This window comes from Hemiscyllium ocellatum, unplaced genomic scaffold (genome assembly GCF_020745735.1).
Source record: "Hemiscyllium ocellatum isolate sHemOce1 unplaced genomic scaffold, sHemOce1.pat.X.cur. scaffold_578_pat_ctg1, whole genome shotgun sequence".
Taxonomy (NCBI): Eukaryota; Metazoa; Chordata; class Chondrichthyes; order Orectolobiformes; family Hemiscylliidae; genus Hemiscyllium; species Hemiscyllium ocellatum.
Genome location: NW_026869122.1, coordinates 100809 through 116200, shown reverse-complemented (window position 1 = coordinate 116200; position 15392 = coordinate 100809). Strand labels below are relative to the sequence as shown.

Here is a 15392-nt window from a genome sequence, read left to right as displayed (position 1 = left end):
ACACCGACAGGAGACAGAGAGAGAGACAGGGAGACACCGACAGGAGACAGAGAGAGAGACAGGGAGACACCGACAGGAGACAGAGAGAGAGAAACCGACAGGAGAGAGAGACAGGGAGACACCGACAGGAGACAGAGAGAGAGAGAGAGACACCGACAGGAGACAGAGAGAGAGAGAGACAGGGAGACACCGACAGGAGAGAGAGAGAGACACCGACAGGAGACAGAGAGAGAGACACCGGGGGGGGGGGGAGACGGTGTAGAGGGAGCTTTACTCTGTATCTAACCCCCTGTCCCTGGGAGTGGGGGGGACGGTGTAGAGGGAGCTTTACTCTGTATCTAACCCCCTGTCCCTGGGAGTGGGGGGACGGTGTAGAGGGAGCTTTACTCTGTATCTAACCCCCCTGTCCCTGGGAGTGGGGGGACGGTGTAGAGAGAGCTTTACTCTGTATCTAATCCTGTGCTGAACTGGGCCCTGACAGATAGATAACCCCCATTAGTTTCTCGGAGACCAGGTCCTGACAGATATATCGACCCGTTCACCCAGGGGTGAGGTCTTTCCAGACATGGCCATTTCTTCCTGGGACAACATGGCAGCAATTCAGAGGAACACATCGGGCTAACAGGCTGGAGGAGGAGGGGCTCAATGGCCTCCAGTTCCTGTCTGAGTAACAGGAGGTTGGGGGGAGAGTGTGATACCATACAGTGGGTTACAGAGACAGGGAGGGGGTGTAGGGGGTTACAGAGACAGGGAGGGGGTGTAGGGGGTTACAGAGACAGGGAGGGGGTGTAAGGGGTTACAGAGACAGGGAGGGGGTGTAGGGGGTTACAGAGACAGGGAGGGGGTGTAAGGGGTTACAGAGACGGGGAGGGGGTGTAGGGGGTTTACAGAGACAGGGAGGGGGTGTAGGGGGTTTACAGAGACAGGGAGGGGGTGTAGGGGGGTTACAGAGACAGGGAGGGGGTGTAGGGGGGTTACAGAGATAGGGAGGGGGGTGTAGGGAGTTACAGAGACGGGGAGGGGGTGTAGGGGGTTACAGAGACAGGGAGGGGGTGTAGGGGGTTACAGAGACAGGGAGGGGGTGTAGGGGGGTTACAGAGACGGGGAGGGGGTGTAGGGGGTTACAGAGACAGGGAGGGGGTGTAGGGGGTTACAGAGACAGGGAGGGGGTGGAGGGGGGTTACAGAGACAGGGAGGGGGTGTTGGGGGGTTACAGAGACAGGGAGGGGGTGTAGGGGGTTACAGAGACAGGGAGGGGGTGTAGGGGGTTACAGAGACAGGGAGGGGGTGGAGGGGGGTTACAGAGACAGGGAGGGGGTGTTGGGGGTTACAGAGACAGGGAGGGGGTGTAGGGGGTTACAGAGACAGGGAGGGGGTGTAGGGGGTTACAGAGACAGGGAGGGGGTGTAGGGGGTTACAGAGACAGGGAGGGGGTGTGGGATCTCGCCTCATCCCAACCTTTGTTGGGTGACCCCTGATCTGTGACCCCTCTGATCCGGCCCTGTCCCATGAGGTGAAACAACGTCACTGCTGCCTGTTCCAGCCCTCCTCAGCTCCGTCCCCGACACCCAGAATATTCAGTCTGGTCTCCAATCGATCCTCCAGGCTGCCCATCGGTCCGGCGTTCACCACTCCCCACGAGGGAATCCCTCCCTCCCTCATTGATTACGGGGTCCCGAAACCGTCCCATCAGACACAGGGCCCCGAAACCGTCCCATCAGACACAGGGCCCCGAAACCGTCCCATCAGATACAGGGTCCCGAAACCGTCCCATCAGACACAGGGCCCCGAAACCGTCCCATCAGACACAGGGCCCCGAAACCGTCCCATCAGACACAGGGCCCCGAAACCGTCCCATCAGACACAGGGCCCCGAAACCGTCCCATCAGATACAGGGCCCTGAAACCATCCCATCAGATACAGGGCCCTGAAACCGTCCCATCAGATACAGGGCCCTGAAACCATCCCATCAGCTACAGGGCCCTGAAACTGTCCCATCAGATACAGGGCCCCGAAACCGTCCCATCAGACACAGGGCCCCGAAACCGTCCCATCAGACACAGGGCCCCGAAACCGTCCCATCAGTTACAGGGCCCTGAAACCGTCCCATCAGATACAGGGCCCTGAAACCGTCCCATCAGATAGAGGGCCCTGAAACCGTCCCATCAGATAGAGGGCCCTGAAACCATCCCATCAGCTACAGGGCCCCGAAACTGTCCCATCAGATACAGGGCCCTGAAACCATCCCATCAGCTACAAGGCCCCGAAACTGTCCCATCAGATAGAGGGCCCTGAAACCGTCCCATCAGATACAAGGCCCCGAAACCGTCCCATCAGACACAGGGCCCTGAAACCGTCCCATCAGATACAGGGCCCTGAAACCGTCCCATCAGATACAGGGCCCTGAAACCGTCCCATCAGACACAGGACCCTGAAACCGTCCCATCAGACACAGGACCCTGAAACCGTCCCATCAGATACAGGGCCCTGAAACCGTCCCATCAGATACAGGGCCCTGAAACCGTCCCATCAGACACAGGACCCTGAAACCGTCCCATCAGACACAGGGCCCTGAAACCGTCCCATCAGATACAGGGCCCTGAAACCGTCCCATCAGATACAGGGCCCTGAAACCGTCCCATCAGACACAGGACCCTGAAACCGTCCCATCAGACACAGGACCCTGAAACCATCCCATCAGATACAGGGCCCTGAAACCGTCCCATCAGACACAGGACCCTGAAACCGTCCCATCAGATACAGGGCCCTGAAACCGTCCCATCAGATACAGGGCCCTGAGAACCTCTCTCAGCACTGACCCTCCCTAAGTGCCTGCTCCCTCAGCGCCCACTTCCTCAGCATGACCCACCCTCTGCACTAACCCGATGGCAATTCCCCCGGTCTCAGTATCCATCTTGGTCAGACCCCGCACTCGGAGCACCATGCGCAGTTCCCAGGTCTCTCCCCTCGGTCACTCGGAGCACCGTGCGCAGTTCCCCGGTCTCTCCCCTCGGTCACTCGGAGCACCGTGCGCAGTTCCCCGGTCTCTCCCCTCGGTCACTCGGAGCACCGTGCGCAGTTCCCCGGTCTCTCCCCTCGGTCACTCAGAGCACCGTGCGCAGTTCCCCGGTCTCTCCCCTCGGTCACTCGGAGCACCGTGCCCAGTTCCCCGGTCTTTCCCCTCGGTCACTGGGAGCACCGTGTGCAGTTCCCCGGTCTTTCCCCTTGGAGCACCGTGCGCAGTACCCCGGTCTCTCCCCTCGGAGCACCGTGCCCAGTTCCCCGGTCTCTCCCCTCGGTCACTCGGAGCACTGTGCGCAGTTCCCCGGTCTCTCCCCTCGGAGCACCGTGCGCCGTTCCCCGGTCTCTCCCCTCGGTCACTCGGAGCACCGTGCCCAGTTCCCCGGTCTCTCCCCTCGGAGCACCGTGCGCAGTTCCCTGGTCTCTCCCCTCGGAGCACCGTGCGCAGTTCCCCGGTCTTTCCCCTCGGAGCACCGTGCGCAGTACCCCGGTCTCTCCCCTCGGAGCACCGTGCGCAGTTCCCCGGTCTCTCCCCTCGGTCACTCGGAGCACCGTGCGCAGTTCCCCGGTCTCTCACCTCGGAGCACCGTGCGCAGTTCCCCGGTCTCTCACCTCGGAGCACCGTGCGCAGTTCCCCGGTCTCTCCCCTCGGTCACTCGGAGCACCGTGCACAGTTTCCCGTCTCTCCCTTCGGAGCACCGTGCGCAGTTCCCCGGTCTCTCCCCTCGGAGCACCGTGCGCAGTTCCCCGGTCTCTCCCCTCGGTCACTCGGAGCACCGTGCGCAGTTCCCCGGTCTCTCACCTCGGAGCACCGTGCACAGTTTCCCGTCTCTCCCTTCGGAGCACCGTGCGCAGTTCCCCGGTCTCTCCCCTCGGTCACGCGGAGCACCGTGCCCAGTTCCCCGGTCTCTCCCCTCGGTCAGACCCCACCCTGGGAGCACCGTGCCCAGTTCCCCGGTCTCTCCCCTGGGTCACTCGGAGCACCGTGCCCAGTTCCCTGGTCTCTCCCCTCGGTCAGACCCCACCCTGGGAGCACCGTGCCCAGTTCCCCGGTCTCTCCCCTCGGTCAGACCCCACCCTGGGAGCACCGTGCCCAGTTCCCCCCCGGTCTCTGCGCCCCCCCTCTTTGTTGAGGGGCTGACCTACAATGGGGACGGGTGAGCGAAGGGGGACTGAGGGAGGTTACGGTGAGAGTAAAGGTGACCAGGGGTTACAGCGATGACCCTGAGGGCTGTGTAAACATGGAACTGACTGTTGTGGGTGTGGGAGCAATTTCCCTGCTGTTCTCGGCCGATGATTAGTGTCTGTTTGAGAAGGACATGACGAGATATCGGGGGAGATAACAGCGAACCAGCCAAGTGCCCCCTGGCAGTGTCAGTGTGAACTCTGTGTGTCCTCCCTCCTTCAGACCCCTCGGTCACCTCCTCCTGCCTTATCCCAGGGCCCTGTGTGTGTGTGTGTGTGTGTGTGTGTGTGTGTGTGTGTATCGCTCTGTGTGTGTGTGTGTGTGTGTGTGTGTGTGTGTATCGCTCTCTGTGTGTGTGTGTGTGTGTATCACTCTGTCTGTGTGTGTGTGTGTGTATCGCTCTGTCTGTGTGTGTGTGTGTGTGTGTGTGTGTATCGCTCTGTGTGTGTGTGTGTGTGTGTGTATCGCTCTGTGTGTGTGTGTGTGTGTATCGCTCTGTCTGTGTGTGTGTGTGTCTGTGTGTGTATCGCTCTGTCTGTGTGTGTGTGTGTGTGCGCGCGTGTGTATCGCTCTGTCTGTCTGTGTGTGTGTGTGTGCGCACGCGTGTGTATCGCTCTGTCTGTGTGTGTGTGTGTGTGCGCGCGTGTGTATCGCTCTGTCTGTGTGTGTGTGTGTGTGTCTGTGTGAGATCTCTCCCTCTGTGTGTGTCTCTCTGTCTCTGTCTCTGTCTCTCTCTCTCTGTGGCTCTCTCTCAGAGAGACAGAGAGAGAGAAAAAGAGAGAGATAAAAACCAAATTATAAATACACCGAGGATCCAACCCCCTGTCCCTGGGAGTGGGGGGACGGTGTAGAGGGAGCTTTACTCTGTATCTAACCCCCTGTCCCTGGGAGTGGGGGGACGGTGTAGAGGGAGCTTTACTCTGTATCTAACCCCCTGTCCCTGGAAGTCGGGGATGGTGTAGAGGGAGCTTTACTCTGTATCTAACCCCCCTGCCTTTGTGTGGGGTGGGAAGGCGGCAGTGAGGGACGGGAGTTACTTGCTGTAGGATTCCCATCCTCTGACCACCCACCCACCCCCCCTCGCATCCTCACTGCTCTCTGAGCCCCAGGATTGAGACGGGGCTGGGTCCCAGTTCAGTTTCTGGGCGACGGTAACCCCCAGGATGTTGATAGTGGGGGGGAAGGGGGATTCAGTGACGGTAACACCATTGAGCATCAAGGGGGCGATGGTTAGACTCTCGCTTGTTGGAGACGGTAACCCCCAGGATGTTGATAGTGGGGGGGGAAGGGGGATTCAGTGACGGTAACACCATTGAACGTCAAGGGGGCGATGGTTAGATTCTCTCTTGTTGGAGACGGTAACCCCCAGGATGTTGATAGTGGGGGGGAAGGGGGATTCAGTGACGGTAACACCATTGAACGTCAAGGGGGCGATGGTTAGACTCTCTCTTGTTGGAGACGGTAACCCCCAGGATGTTGATAGTGGGGGGGGAAGGGGGATTCAGTGACGGTAACACCATTGAACGTCAAGGGGGCGATGGTTAGACTCTCTCTTGTTGGAGACGGTAACCCCCAGGATGTTGATAGTGGGGGGGGGGGGGGGGGGGGGGGGGAGGGGGATTCAGTGACGGGAACACCATTGAACGTCAAGGGGGCGATGGTTAAATTCTCTCTTGTTGGAGACGGTAACCCTCAGGATGTTGATAGTGGGGGGGAAGGGGGATTCAGTGACGGTAACACCATTGAACGTCAAGGGGGACGATGGTTAGATTCTCTCTCGTTGGAGACGGTAACCCCCAGGATGTTGATAGTGGGGGGGGGAAGGGGGATTCAGTGACGGTAACACCATTGAACGTCAAGGGGGCGATGGTTAGATTCTCTCTTGTTGGAGACGGTAACCCCCAGGATGTTGATAGTGGGGGGGGAAGGGGGATTCAGTGACGGTAACGCCATTGAACGTCAAGGGGGCGATGGTTAGATTCTCTCTTGTTGGAGACGGTAACCCCCAGGGAAAGGGAGAGACAGAGCGAGAGACTGATAGAGAGAGAGAGACAGAGATACACACACACACACACACACACACACACACACACAGAGCGATACACACACACACACACACACACACACACACACACGGCCCTGGGATAAGGCAGGAGGAGGTGACCGAGGGGTCTGAAGGAGGGAGGACACACAGAGTTCACACTGACACTGCCAGGGGGCACTTGGCTGGTTCGCTGTTATCTCCCCCGATATCTCGTCATGTCCTTCTCAAACAGACACTAATCATCGGCCGAGAACAGCAGGGAAATTGCTCCCACACCCACAACAGTCAGTTCCATGTTTACACAGCCCTCAGGGTCATCGCTGTAACCCCTGGTCACCTTTACTCTCACCGTAACCTCCCTCAGTCCCCCTTCGCTCACCCGTCCCCATTGTAGGTCAGCCCCTCAACAAAGAGGGGGGGCGCAGAGACCGGGGGGGAACTGGGCACGGTGCTCCCAGGGTGGGGTCTGACCGAGGGGAGAGACCGGGGGGGAACTGGGCACGGTGCTCCCAGGGTGGGGTCTGACCGAGGGGAGAGACCGGGGAACTGGGCACGGTGCTCCGAGTGACCCAGGGGAGAGACCGGGGAACTGGGCACGGTGCTCCCAGGGTGGGGTCTGACCGAGGGGAGAGACCGGGGGGGAACTGGGCACGGTGCTCCCAGGGTGGGGTCTGACCGAGGGGAGAGACCGGGGAACTGTGCACGGTGCTCCCAGGGTGGGGTCTGACCGAGGGGAGAGACCGGGGAACTGGGCACGGTGCTCCCAGGGTGGGGTCTGACCGAGGGGAGAGACCGGGGAACTGGGCACGGTGCTCCCAGGGTGGGGTCTGACCGAGGGGAGAGACCGGGGAACTGGGCACGGTGCTCCCAGGGTGGGGTCTGACCGAGGGGAGAGACCGGGGAACTGGGCACGGTGCTCCGAGGGGAGAGACCGGGGAACTGCGCGCGGTGCTCCGAGTGACCGAGGGGAATACAGAGATTGTGAGGGGGTGGGGGAGGTTACAGAGACAGGGAGGGGATGTAGGGGGTTACGGAGACAGGGAGGGGGTGTAGGGGGGTTACAGAGACAGGGAGGGGGTGTCGGGGGTTACAGAGACAGGGAGGGGGTGTAGGGGGTTACAGAGATAGGGAGGGGGTGTAGGGGGATTACAGACAGGGAGGGGGTGCAGGGGGATTACAGAGACAGGGAGGGGGTGTAGGGGGTTACAGAGATAGGGAGGGGGTGTAGGGGGATTACAGAGACAGGGAGGGGGTGTCGGGGTTATAGACAGGGAGGGGGTGTCGGTTATAGAGACAGGGAGGGGGTGTAGGTGGGTTACAGAGATAGGGAGGGGGTGTAGGGGGTTACAGAGACAGGGAGGGGGTGTCGGGGGTTACAGAGATAGGGAGGGGGTGTAGGGGGTTACAGAGACAGGGAGGGGGTGTAGGGGGGTTACAGAGACAGGGAGGGGGTGTAGGAGGTTACAGAGACAGGGAGGGGGTGTAGGGGGTTACAGAGATAGGGAGGGGGTGTGGGGAGTTACAGAGATAGGGAGGGGGGTGTCAGGGGTTACAGAGACAGGGAGTGGGTGTAGGGGGGTTACAGAGACAGGAAGGGGGTGTAGGGGGTTACAGAGACAGGGAGGGGGTGTCGGGGGTTACAGAGACAGGGAGGGGGTGTAGGGGGTTACAGAGACTGGGAGGGGGTGTAGGGGGTTACAGAGATAGGGAAGGGGTGTCGGGGGTTACAGAGACAGGGAGGGGGTGTAGGGGGTTACAGAGACAGGGAGGGGGTGTAGGGGGGTTACAGAGACAGGGAGGGAGTGTAGCGGGTTACAGCGGTAGGGGAGTGGGGGTTTACAGAGATAGGGAGGGGTTGTAGGGGGGTTACAGAGATAGGGAGGGCGTGTAGGGGGGTTACAGAGACAGGGAGGGGGTGTAGGGGGTTACAGAGACAGGGAGGGGGTGTAGGGGGGTTAAAGAGACAGGGAGGGAGTGTAGCGGGTTACAGCGGTAGGGGAGTGGGGGGTTACAGAGACAGGGAGGGGTTGTCGGGGGTTACACAGACAGGGAGGGGGTGTAGGGGGTTACAGAGATATGGAGGGGGTGTAGGGGGTTACAGAGATAGGGAGAGGGTGTAGGGGGGTTACAGAGACAGGGAGGGGGTGTCGGGGTTATAGACAGGGAGGGGGTGTCGGTTATAGAGACAGGGAGGGAGTGTAGGGGGTTACAGAGACAGGGAGGGGGTATAGGGGGTTACTGAGACAGGGAGGGGGTGTAGGGTGTTACAGAGACAGGGAGGGGGTGTAGGGGGTTACAGAGACAGGGAGGGGGTGTAGGGGGGATACAGAGACAGGGAGGGGGTGTAGGGGGATACAGAGATAGGGAGGGGGTGTAGGGGGTTACACAGACAGGGAGGGGGTGTAGGGGGTTACACAGACAGGGAGGGGGTGTGCTTTGGGTCAGGCGGGCGTTGAGGTGAACTCCTCTCTCCTCGGGTCAGAATGTGACCTCGCCCGAAACCGTCTGGTGAATGTTCCTGGAGTTTGACATTCCAGGGTCGACCAATCCCTGGGAGAGACCCACCTGAGGTGATCGTTTAAATCCCGGGAGATGGAGACAGCCGGAGATAGAGAGACAGAGAGAGGGACCGACAGAGACAGAGAGAGGGACCGACAGAGACAGAGAGAGAGAGAGAGAGAGAGACAGAGAGAGAGAGAGAGAGAGAGAGACAGGGACAGGGACAGAGAGAGAGAGAGAGAGACAGACAGACGGAGAGAGAGAGAGACAGACAGACAGAGCCAGACAAGACAGATAGATAGAGCGAGACAGACAGAGAGAGAGAGAGAGAGAGGTTGAGAAACCGAGTGAGAGAGACAGAGAGACCAGGTGAACCATGCCTGGTGTGAGCATTTCCCCCCTTCCCTCCCTCCTCCTCCTCCTCCTCCTCCTGTCCATGCCCCCTCCCTCCATTCCTCGGAGACTCACCCCCCTCGAGAAGGTCCAACTCTTGGATGGGCATAACTGGTACCGCGCCAGCCTCCCGGGCCTAGACTCCCAGGGTCTGCCCTTACCCACTGCGGCAGACATGAACATGCTGGTGAGTGGGTCACTCTCCAACCCAGACCCCCCCCTTACCTCCCAACGCTCCAACACACCCTCCCTCCTCAACCCCTGAGGGAGGGTCAGGGCCGAGGGAGGGTCAGGGCCGAGGGAGGGTCGGTGCTGAGGGAGGGTCAGTGCTGAGGGAGGGTCAGGGCTGAGGGAGGGTCGGCGCTGAGGGAGGGTCGGCGCTGAGGGAGGGTCGGCGCTGAGGGAGGGTCAGGGCTGAGGGAGGGTCAGCGCTGAGGGAGTGGGTGCTGAGGGAGGGTCGGTGCTGAGGGAGGGTCAGCGCTGAGGGAGGGTCAGCGCTGAGGGAGCGGGTGCTGAGGGAGGGTCGGTGCTGAGGGAGGGTCGGCGCTGAGGGAGGGTCGGCGCTGAGGGAGGGTCGGCGCTGAGGGAGGGTCAGGGCTGAGGGAGGGTCAGGGCTGAGGGAGTGGGTGCTGAGGGAGGGTCGGTGCTGAGGGAGGGTCAGCGCTGAGGGAGGGTCGGCGCTGAGGGAGGGTCGGCGCTGAGGGAGGGTCGGCGCTGAGGGAGGGTCGGGGCTGAGGGAGGGTCAGTGCTGAGGGAGGGTCGGGGCTGAGGGAGGGTCGGGGCTGAGGGAGGGTCAGTGCTGAGGGATCAGGCACAGTCGGTGTGCTATGTTGAACCTGTCTGTCTGTCTGTTTGTCCCTCTCTCTCTCTCTCCCTCCCTCCCCCTCCCTCCCTCTCTCCCTCCCTCTCCCTCGTTCCCTCGCTCTCTCTCCCTCGGATGGCCCCAGGAATGGGATAACGATCTGGAAGCAATTGCCCAGGAATGGGCCGATAGCTGCCCTCGAAGGTTCGGTTACAGGGACTGTCCCTCCTACACCGCCTGGAGAATGAAGGTGCAACGGACCTTCGACCTGGCAAACATCGGGCAGATCATCCTGGTGTACCGGCGAAGTAGGTTCGCGGGAGGGAGGGAGGGAGGGATACTGAACGGTAGAGAGAGAGAGAGAGTGATAATGAACGATAGAGAGAGAGAGTGATACTGAACGATAGAGAGAGAGAGAGAATGATACTGAACAATAGAGAGAGAGGGAATGATACTGAACAATAGAGAGAAAGAGAGACAGAGAGGGTGATACTGAATGATAGAGAGAGAGAGAGAGAGAATGATATTGAACGATAGAGAGAGAGAGAGAGAGAATGATACTGAACGATAGAGAGAGAGTGATACTGAACGATAGAGAGAGAGAGAGAATGATACTGAATAAGAGAGAGAGAGAGAATGATATTGAACGATAGAGAGAGAGAGAGAGAATGATATTGAACGATAGAGAGAGAGAGAGAGAATGATACTGAACGATAGAAAGAGAGAGAGAAAATGATACTGAACGATAGAGAGAGAGAGAGAGAGAATGATATTGAACGATAGAGAGAGAGAGAGACAGAGAGGGTGATACTGAATGATAGAGAGAGAGAGAGAGAATGATATTGAACGATAGAGAGAGAGAGAGAATGATACTGAACGATAGAGAGAGAGTGATACTGAACGATAGAGAGAGAGAGAGAATGATACTGAATAAGAGAGAGAGAGAGAATGATATTGAACGATAGAGAGAGAGAGAGAGAATGATACTGAACGATAGAAAGAGAGAGAGAAAATGATACTGAACGATAGAGAGAGAGTGATACTGAACGATAGAGAGAGAGAGAGAGAATGATACTGAACGATAGAGAGAGAGAATGATATTGAACACTAGAGAGAGAGAGAGAATGATATTGAACGATAGAGAGAGAGAGAGAAAATGATTCTGAACGATAGAGAGAGAGAATGATACTGAACGATAGAGAGAGAGAGAGATTGATACTGAACGATAGAGAGAGAGAGAGAGAATGATACTGAACGATAGAGAGAGAGAGAGAGAGAGAATGATATTGAACGATAGAGAGAGTGATATTGAACGATAGAGAGAGAGAGAGAGAGTGATACTGAACGATAGAGAGAGAGTGATACTGAATGATAGAGAGAGAGAGAATGATACTGAACAATAGAGAGAGAGAGAGAGAATGTACTGAACGATAGAGAGAGAGAGAGACACTGAACGATAGAGAGATAGAATGTACTGAACGATAGAGAGAGAGAGAGACACTGAACGATAGAGAGAGAGAATGTACTGAACGATAGAGAGAGAGAGAGAGAGAGAGAGACACTGAACGATAGAGAGAGAGAATGTACTGAACGATAGAGAGAGAGAGAGAGAGAGAGACACTGAACGATAGAGAGGGAGAGTGATACTGAACGATAGAGAGAGAGAGAGAGAGACACTGAACGATAGAGAGAGAGAATGTACTGAACGATAGAGAGAGAGAGAGAGAGAGACACTGAACGATAGAGAGAGAGAATGTACTGAACGATAGAGAGAGAGAGAGAGAGACACTGAACGATAGAGAGAGAGAATGTACTGAACGATAGAGAGAGAGAGAGAGAGAGAGACACTGAACGATAGAGAGGGAGAGTGATACTGAACGATAGAGAGAGAGAGAGAATGATACTGAACATTAGAGAGAGAGAGAGAGAATGATACTGAACGATAGAGAGAGAGAGAGTGATACTGAACGATAGAGAGAGAGAGAGAGAGTGATACTGAACGATAGAGAGAGAGAGTGATACTGAACGATAGAGAGAGGGAATGATACTGAACGATAGAGAGAGAGTGATACTGAACGATAGAGAGAGAGTGATACTGAATGATAGAGAGAGAGAGAGAATGATACTGAACGATAGAGAGAGAGAGAGAGAATGTACTGAACGATAGAGAGGGAGAGTGATACTGAACGATAGAGAAAGAGAGACAATGATACTGAACGATAGAGAGAGAGAGAATGATACTGAACATTAGAGAGAGAGAGAATGATACTGAACGATAGAGAGAGAGAAAATGATACTGAACGATAGAGAGAGAGAGAATGGTATTGAACGATAGAAAGAGAGAATGATACTGAACGTTAGAGAGAGAGAGAGAAAATGATACTGAACGATAGAGAGAGAGAGTGATATTGAACGATAGGGAGAGAGAGTGATACTGAACGATAGAGAGAGAGAGAGAGTGATACTGAGCAATAGAGAGAGAGAGAAAATGATTCTGAACGATAGAGAGAGAGAATGATATTGAACGATTGAGAGAGTGATACTGAACGATAGAGAGAGAGTGATACTGAACGATAGAGAGAGAGTGATACTGAATGATAGAGAGAGAGAGAATGATACTGAACAATAGAGAGAGAGAGAGAGAGAGAATGTACTGAACGATAGAGAGAGAGAGAGAGAGACACTGAACGATAGACAGAGAGAATGTACTGAACGATAGAGAGAGAGAGAGAGAGACACTGAACGATAGAGAGAGAGAATGTACTGAACGATATAGAGAGAGAGAGAGAGAGAGAGACACTGAACGATAGAGAGGGAGAGTGATACTGAACGATAGAGAGAGAGAGAGAATGATACTGAACATTAGAGAGAGAGAGAGAGAATGATACTGAACGATAGAGAGAGAGAGAATGATACTGAACATTAGAGAGAGAGAGAGAGAATGATACTGAACGATAGAGAGAGAGAGAGAGAGAGAGAATGATACTGAACGATAGAGAGGGAGAGAGAGAGAGAATGATACTGAACGATAGAGAGGGAGAGTGATACTGAACGTTAGAGAGAGAGAGAGTGATACTGAACATTAGAGAGAGAGAGAATGATACTGAACGATAGAGAGAGAGAGTGATACTGAACATTAGAGAGAGAGAGAGAATGATACTGAACGATAGAGAGAGAGAGAGAATGATACTGAACGATAGAGAGGGAGAGTGATACTGAACGATAGAGAGAGAGAGCGAATGATACTGAACGATAGAGAGAGAGAGAATGATACTGAACATTAGAGAGAGAGAGAATGATACTGAACGATAGAGAGAGAGAGAGAATGATACTGAACGATAGAGAGAGAGAGAATGATACTGAACATTAGAGAGAGAGAGAGAATGATACTGAACGATAGAGAGAGAGAGAGAGAGAGAATGATACTGAACGATAGAGAGAGAGAATGATACTGAACATTAGAGAGAGAGAGAGAGTGATACTGAACGTTAGAGAGAGAGAGAATGATACTGAACGATAGAGAGAGAGAGAATGATACTGAACATTAGAGAGAGAGAGAGAGTGATACTGAACGATAGAGAGAGAGAGAGAATGATACTGAATGTTAGAGAGAGACAGTGATATTGAACAAGAGAGAGAGTGATACTGAACGATAGAGAGAGAGAGAGAGAATGATACTGAACGATAGAGAGAGAGTGATACTGAACGATAGAAAGAGAGAGTGATACTGAACGATAGAGGGAATGATACTGAATGATAGAGAGAGAGTGATACTGAACGATAGAGAGAGAGAGTGATACTGAACGATAGAGAGAGGGAATGATACTGAACGTTAGAGAGAGAGAATGATACTGAACGATAGAGAGAGGGAATGATACTGAATGATAGAGAGAGAGAGAGTGATACTGAACGATAGAGAGAGAGTGATACTGAACGATAGAGAGAGAGAGAGTGATACTGAACGATAGAGAGAGTGATACTGAACGTTAGAGAGAGAGAGAATGATACTGAACGATAGAGAGAGAGAGAGTGATACTGAACGATAGAGAGAGAGAGAATGATACTGAACGATAGAGAGAGAGAGAGTGATACTGAACGATAGAGAGAGAGTGATACTGAACGTTAGAGAGAGAGAGAATGATACTGAACGATAGAGAGAGAGAGAGTGATACTGAACGATAGAGAGAGGGAATGATACTGAATGATAGAGAGAGAGAGAGTGATACTGAACGATAGAGAGAGAGTGATACTGAACGATAGAGAGAGAATGATACTGAACGATAGAGAGAGAGGGTGATACTGAATGATAGAGAGAGAGAGAGAGTGATACTGAACGATAGAGAGAGAGTGATACTGAACGAGAGAGAGAGAGTGATATTGAACGATAGAGAGAGAGAGAGAGAATGATACTGAGCAATAGAGAGAGAGAAACTGATTCTGAACGAGAGAGAGAGAGAGAGAGAGAGAGAGAGAATGATACTGAACGATAGAGAGAATGATACTGAACGATAGAGAGAGTGATACTGAACGTTAGAGAGAGAGGGAATGATACTGAATGATAGAGAGAGAGTTATACTGAACGAGAGAGAGAGAGTGATATTGAACAATAGAGAGAGAGAGAGAATGATACTGAGCAATAGAGAGAGAGAGAAAATGATTCTGAACGAGACAGAGAGAGAGAGAGAGAATGATACTGAACGATAGAGAGAATGATACTGAACGATAGAGAGAGTGATACTGAACGTTAGAGAGAGAGAGAATGATACTGAGCAATAGAGAGAGAGAGAGAATGATACTGAACGAGACAGAGAGAGAGGGAATGATACTGAACGAGAGAGAGGGAGAGTGATACTGGACGAGAGGAGAGGGGGAGTGTGATACTGGACGATAGAGAGAGGGAGAGTGATACTGGACGATAGAGAGAGGGAGAGTGATACTGAACGATAGGGGAGAGGGAGAGTGATACGGGACGAGAGGGGAGAGGGAGAGTGTTTGGGGACCTGACGGGGTGCTGTGTTTGTTTCTCTCCCCCGCACCCCTCCCAGACCTCACCGGGACCACAGTGGATGTGCTGTCAGCGTTAAATAAAACCTACTCGATGGTGTCTCACTACGATACAGAGAGCAGGAGGTGTAACACCTCCCCAGGGGCGTGTGACTCCTTCACCCAGGTAGGTCAGCACTCCGTCCTGGGGGGTCACACACGCTGTCCCCCACACCGTCCAGGGGTCACACACGCTGTCCTGGGGTCACACACGCTGTCCCCCACACCGTCCAGGGGTCACACACGCTGTCCCCCACACCGTCCAGGGGTCACACACGCTGTCCCCCACACCGTCCAGGGGTCACACACGCTGTCCTGGGGTCACCCACGCTGTCCCCCACACCGTCCAGGGGTCACACACGCTGTCCTGGGGTCACCCACGCTGTGCCCCACACCGTCCAGGG

General features: G+C 54.9%; 1 protein-coding gene across 1 annotated transcript in view; it reads left to right on the top strand.

Annotated features, from left to right (window-relative positions):
- The first annotated feature begins 8736 nt into the window (after positions 1 to 8736).
- LOC132813962 (venom allergen 3 homolog) overlaps positions 8737 to 15392 on the top strand; it is a 7754-nt gene continuing 1098 nt past the window's right edge. The window contains exons 1-3 of the mRNA XM_060823322.1: positions 8737 to 9330; positions 10091 to 10253; positions 14991 to 15115. Of these exons, the coding sequence (XP_060679305.1) occupies positions 9127 to 9330; positions 10091 to 10253; positions 14991 to 15115 (492 nt within the window). The 5' untranslated portion in view covers positions 8737 to 9126. The remainder of the gene's footprint in view (positions 9331 to 10090; positions 10254 to 14990; positions 15116 to 15392) is intronic.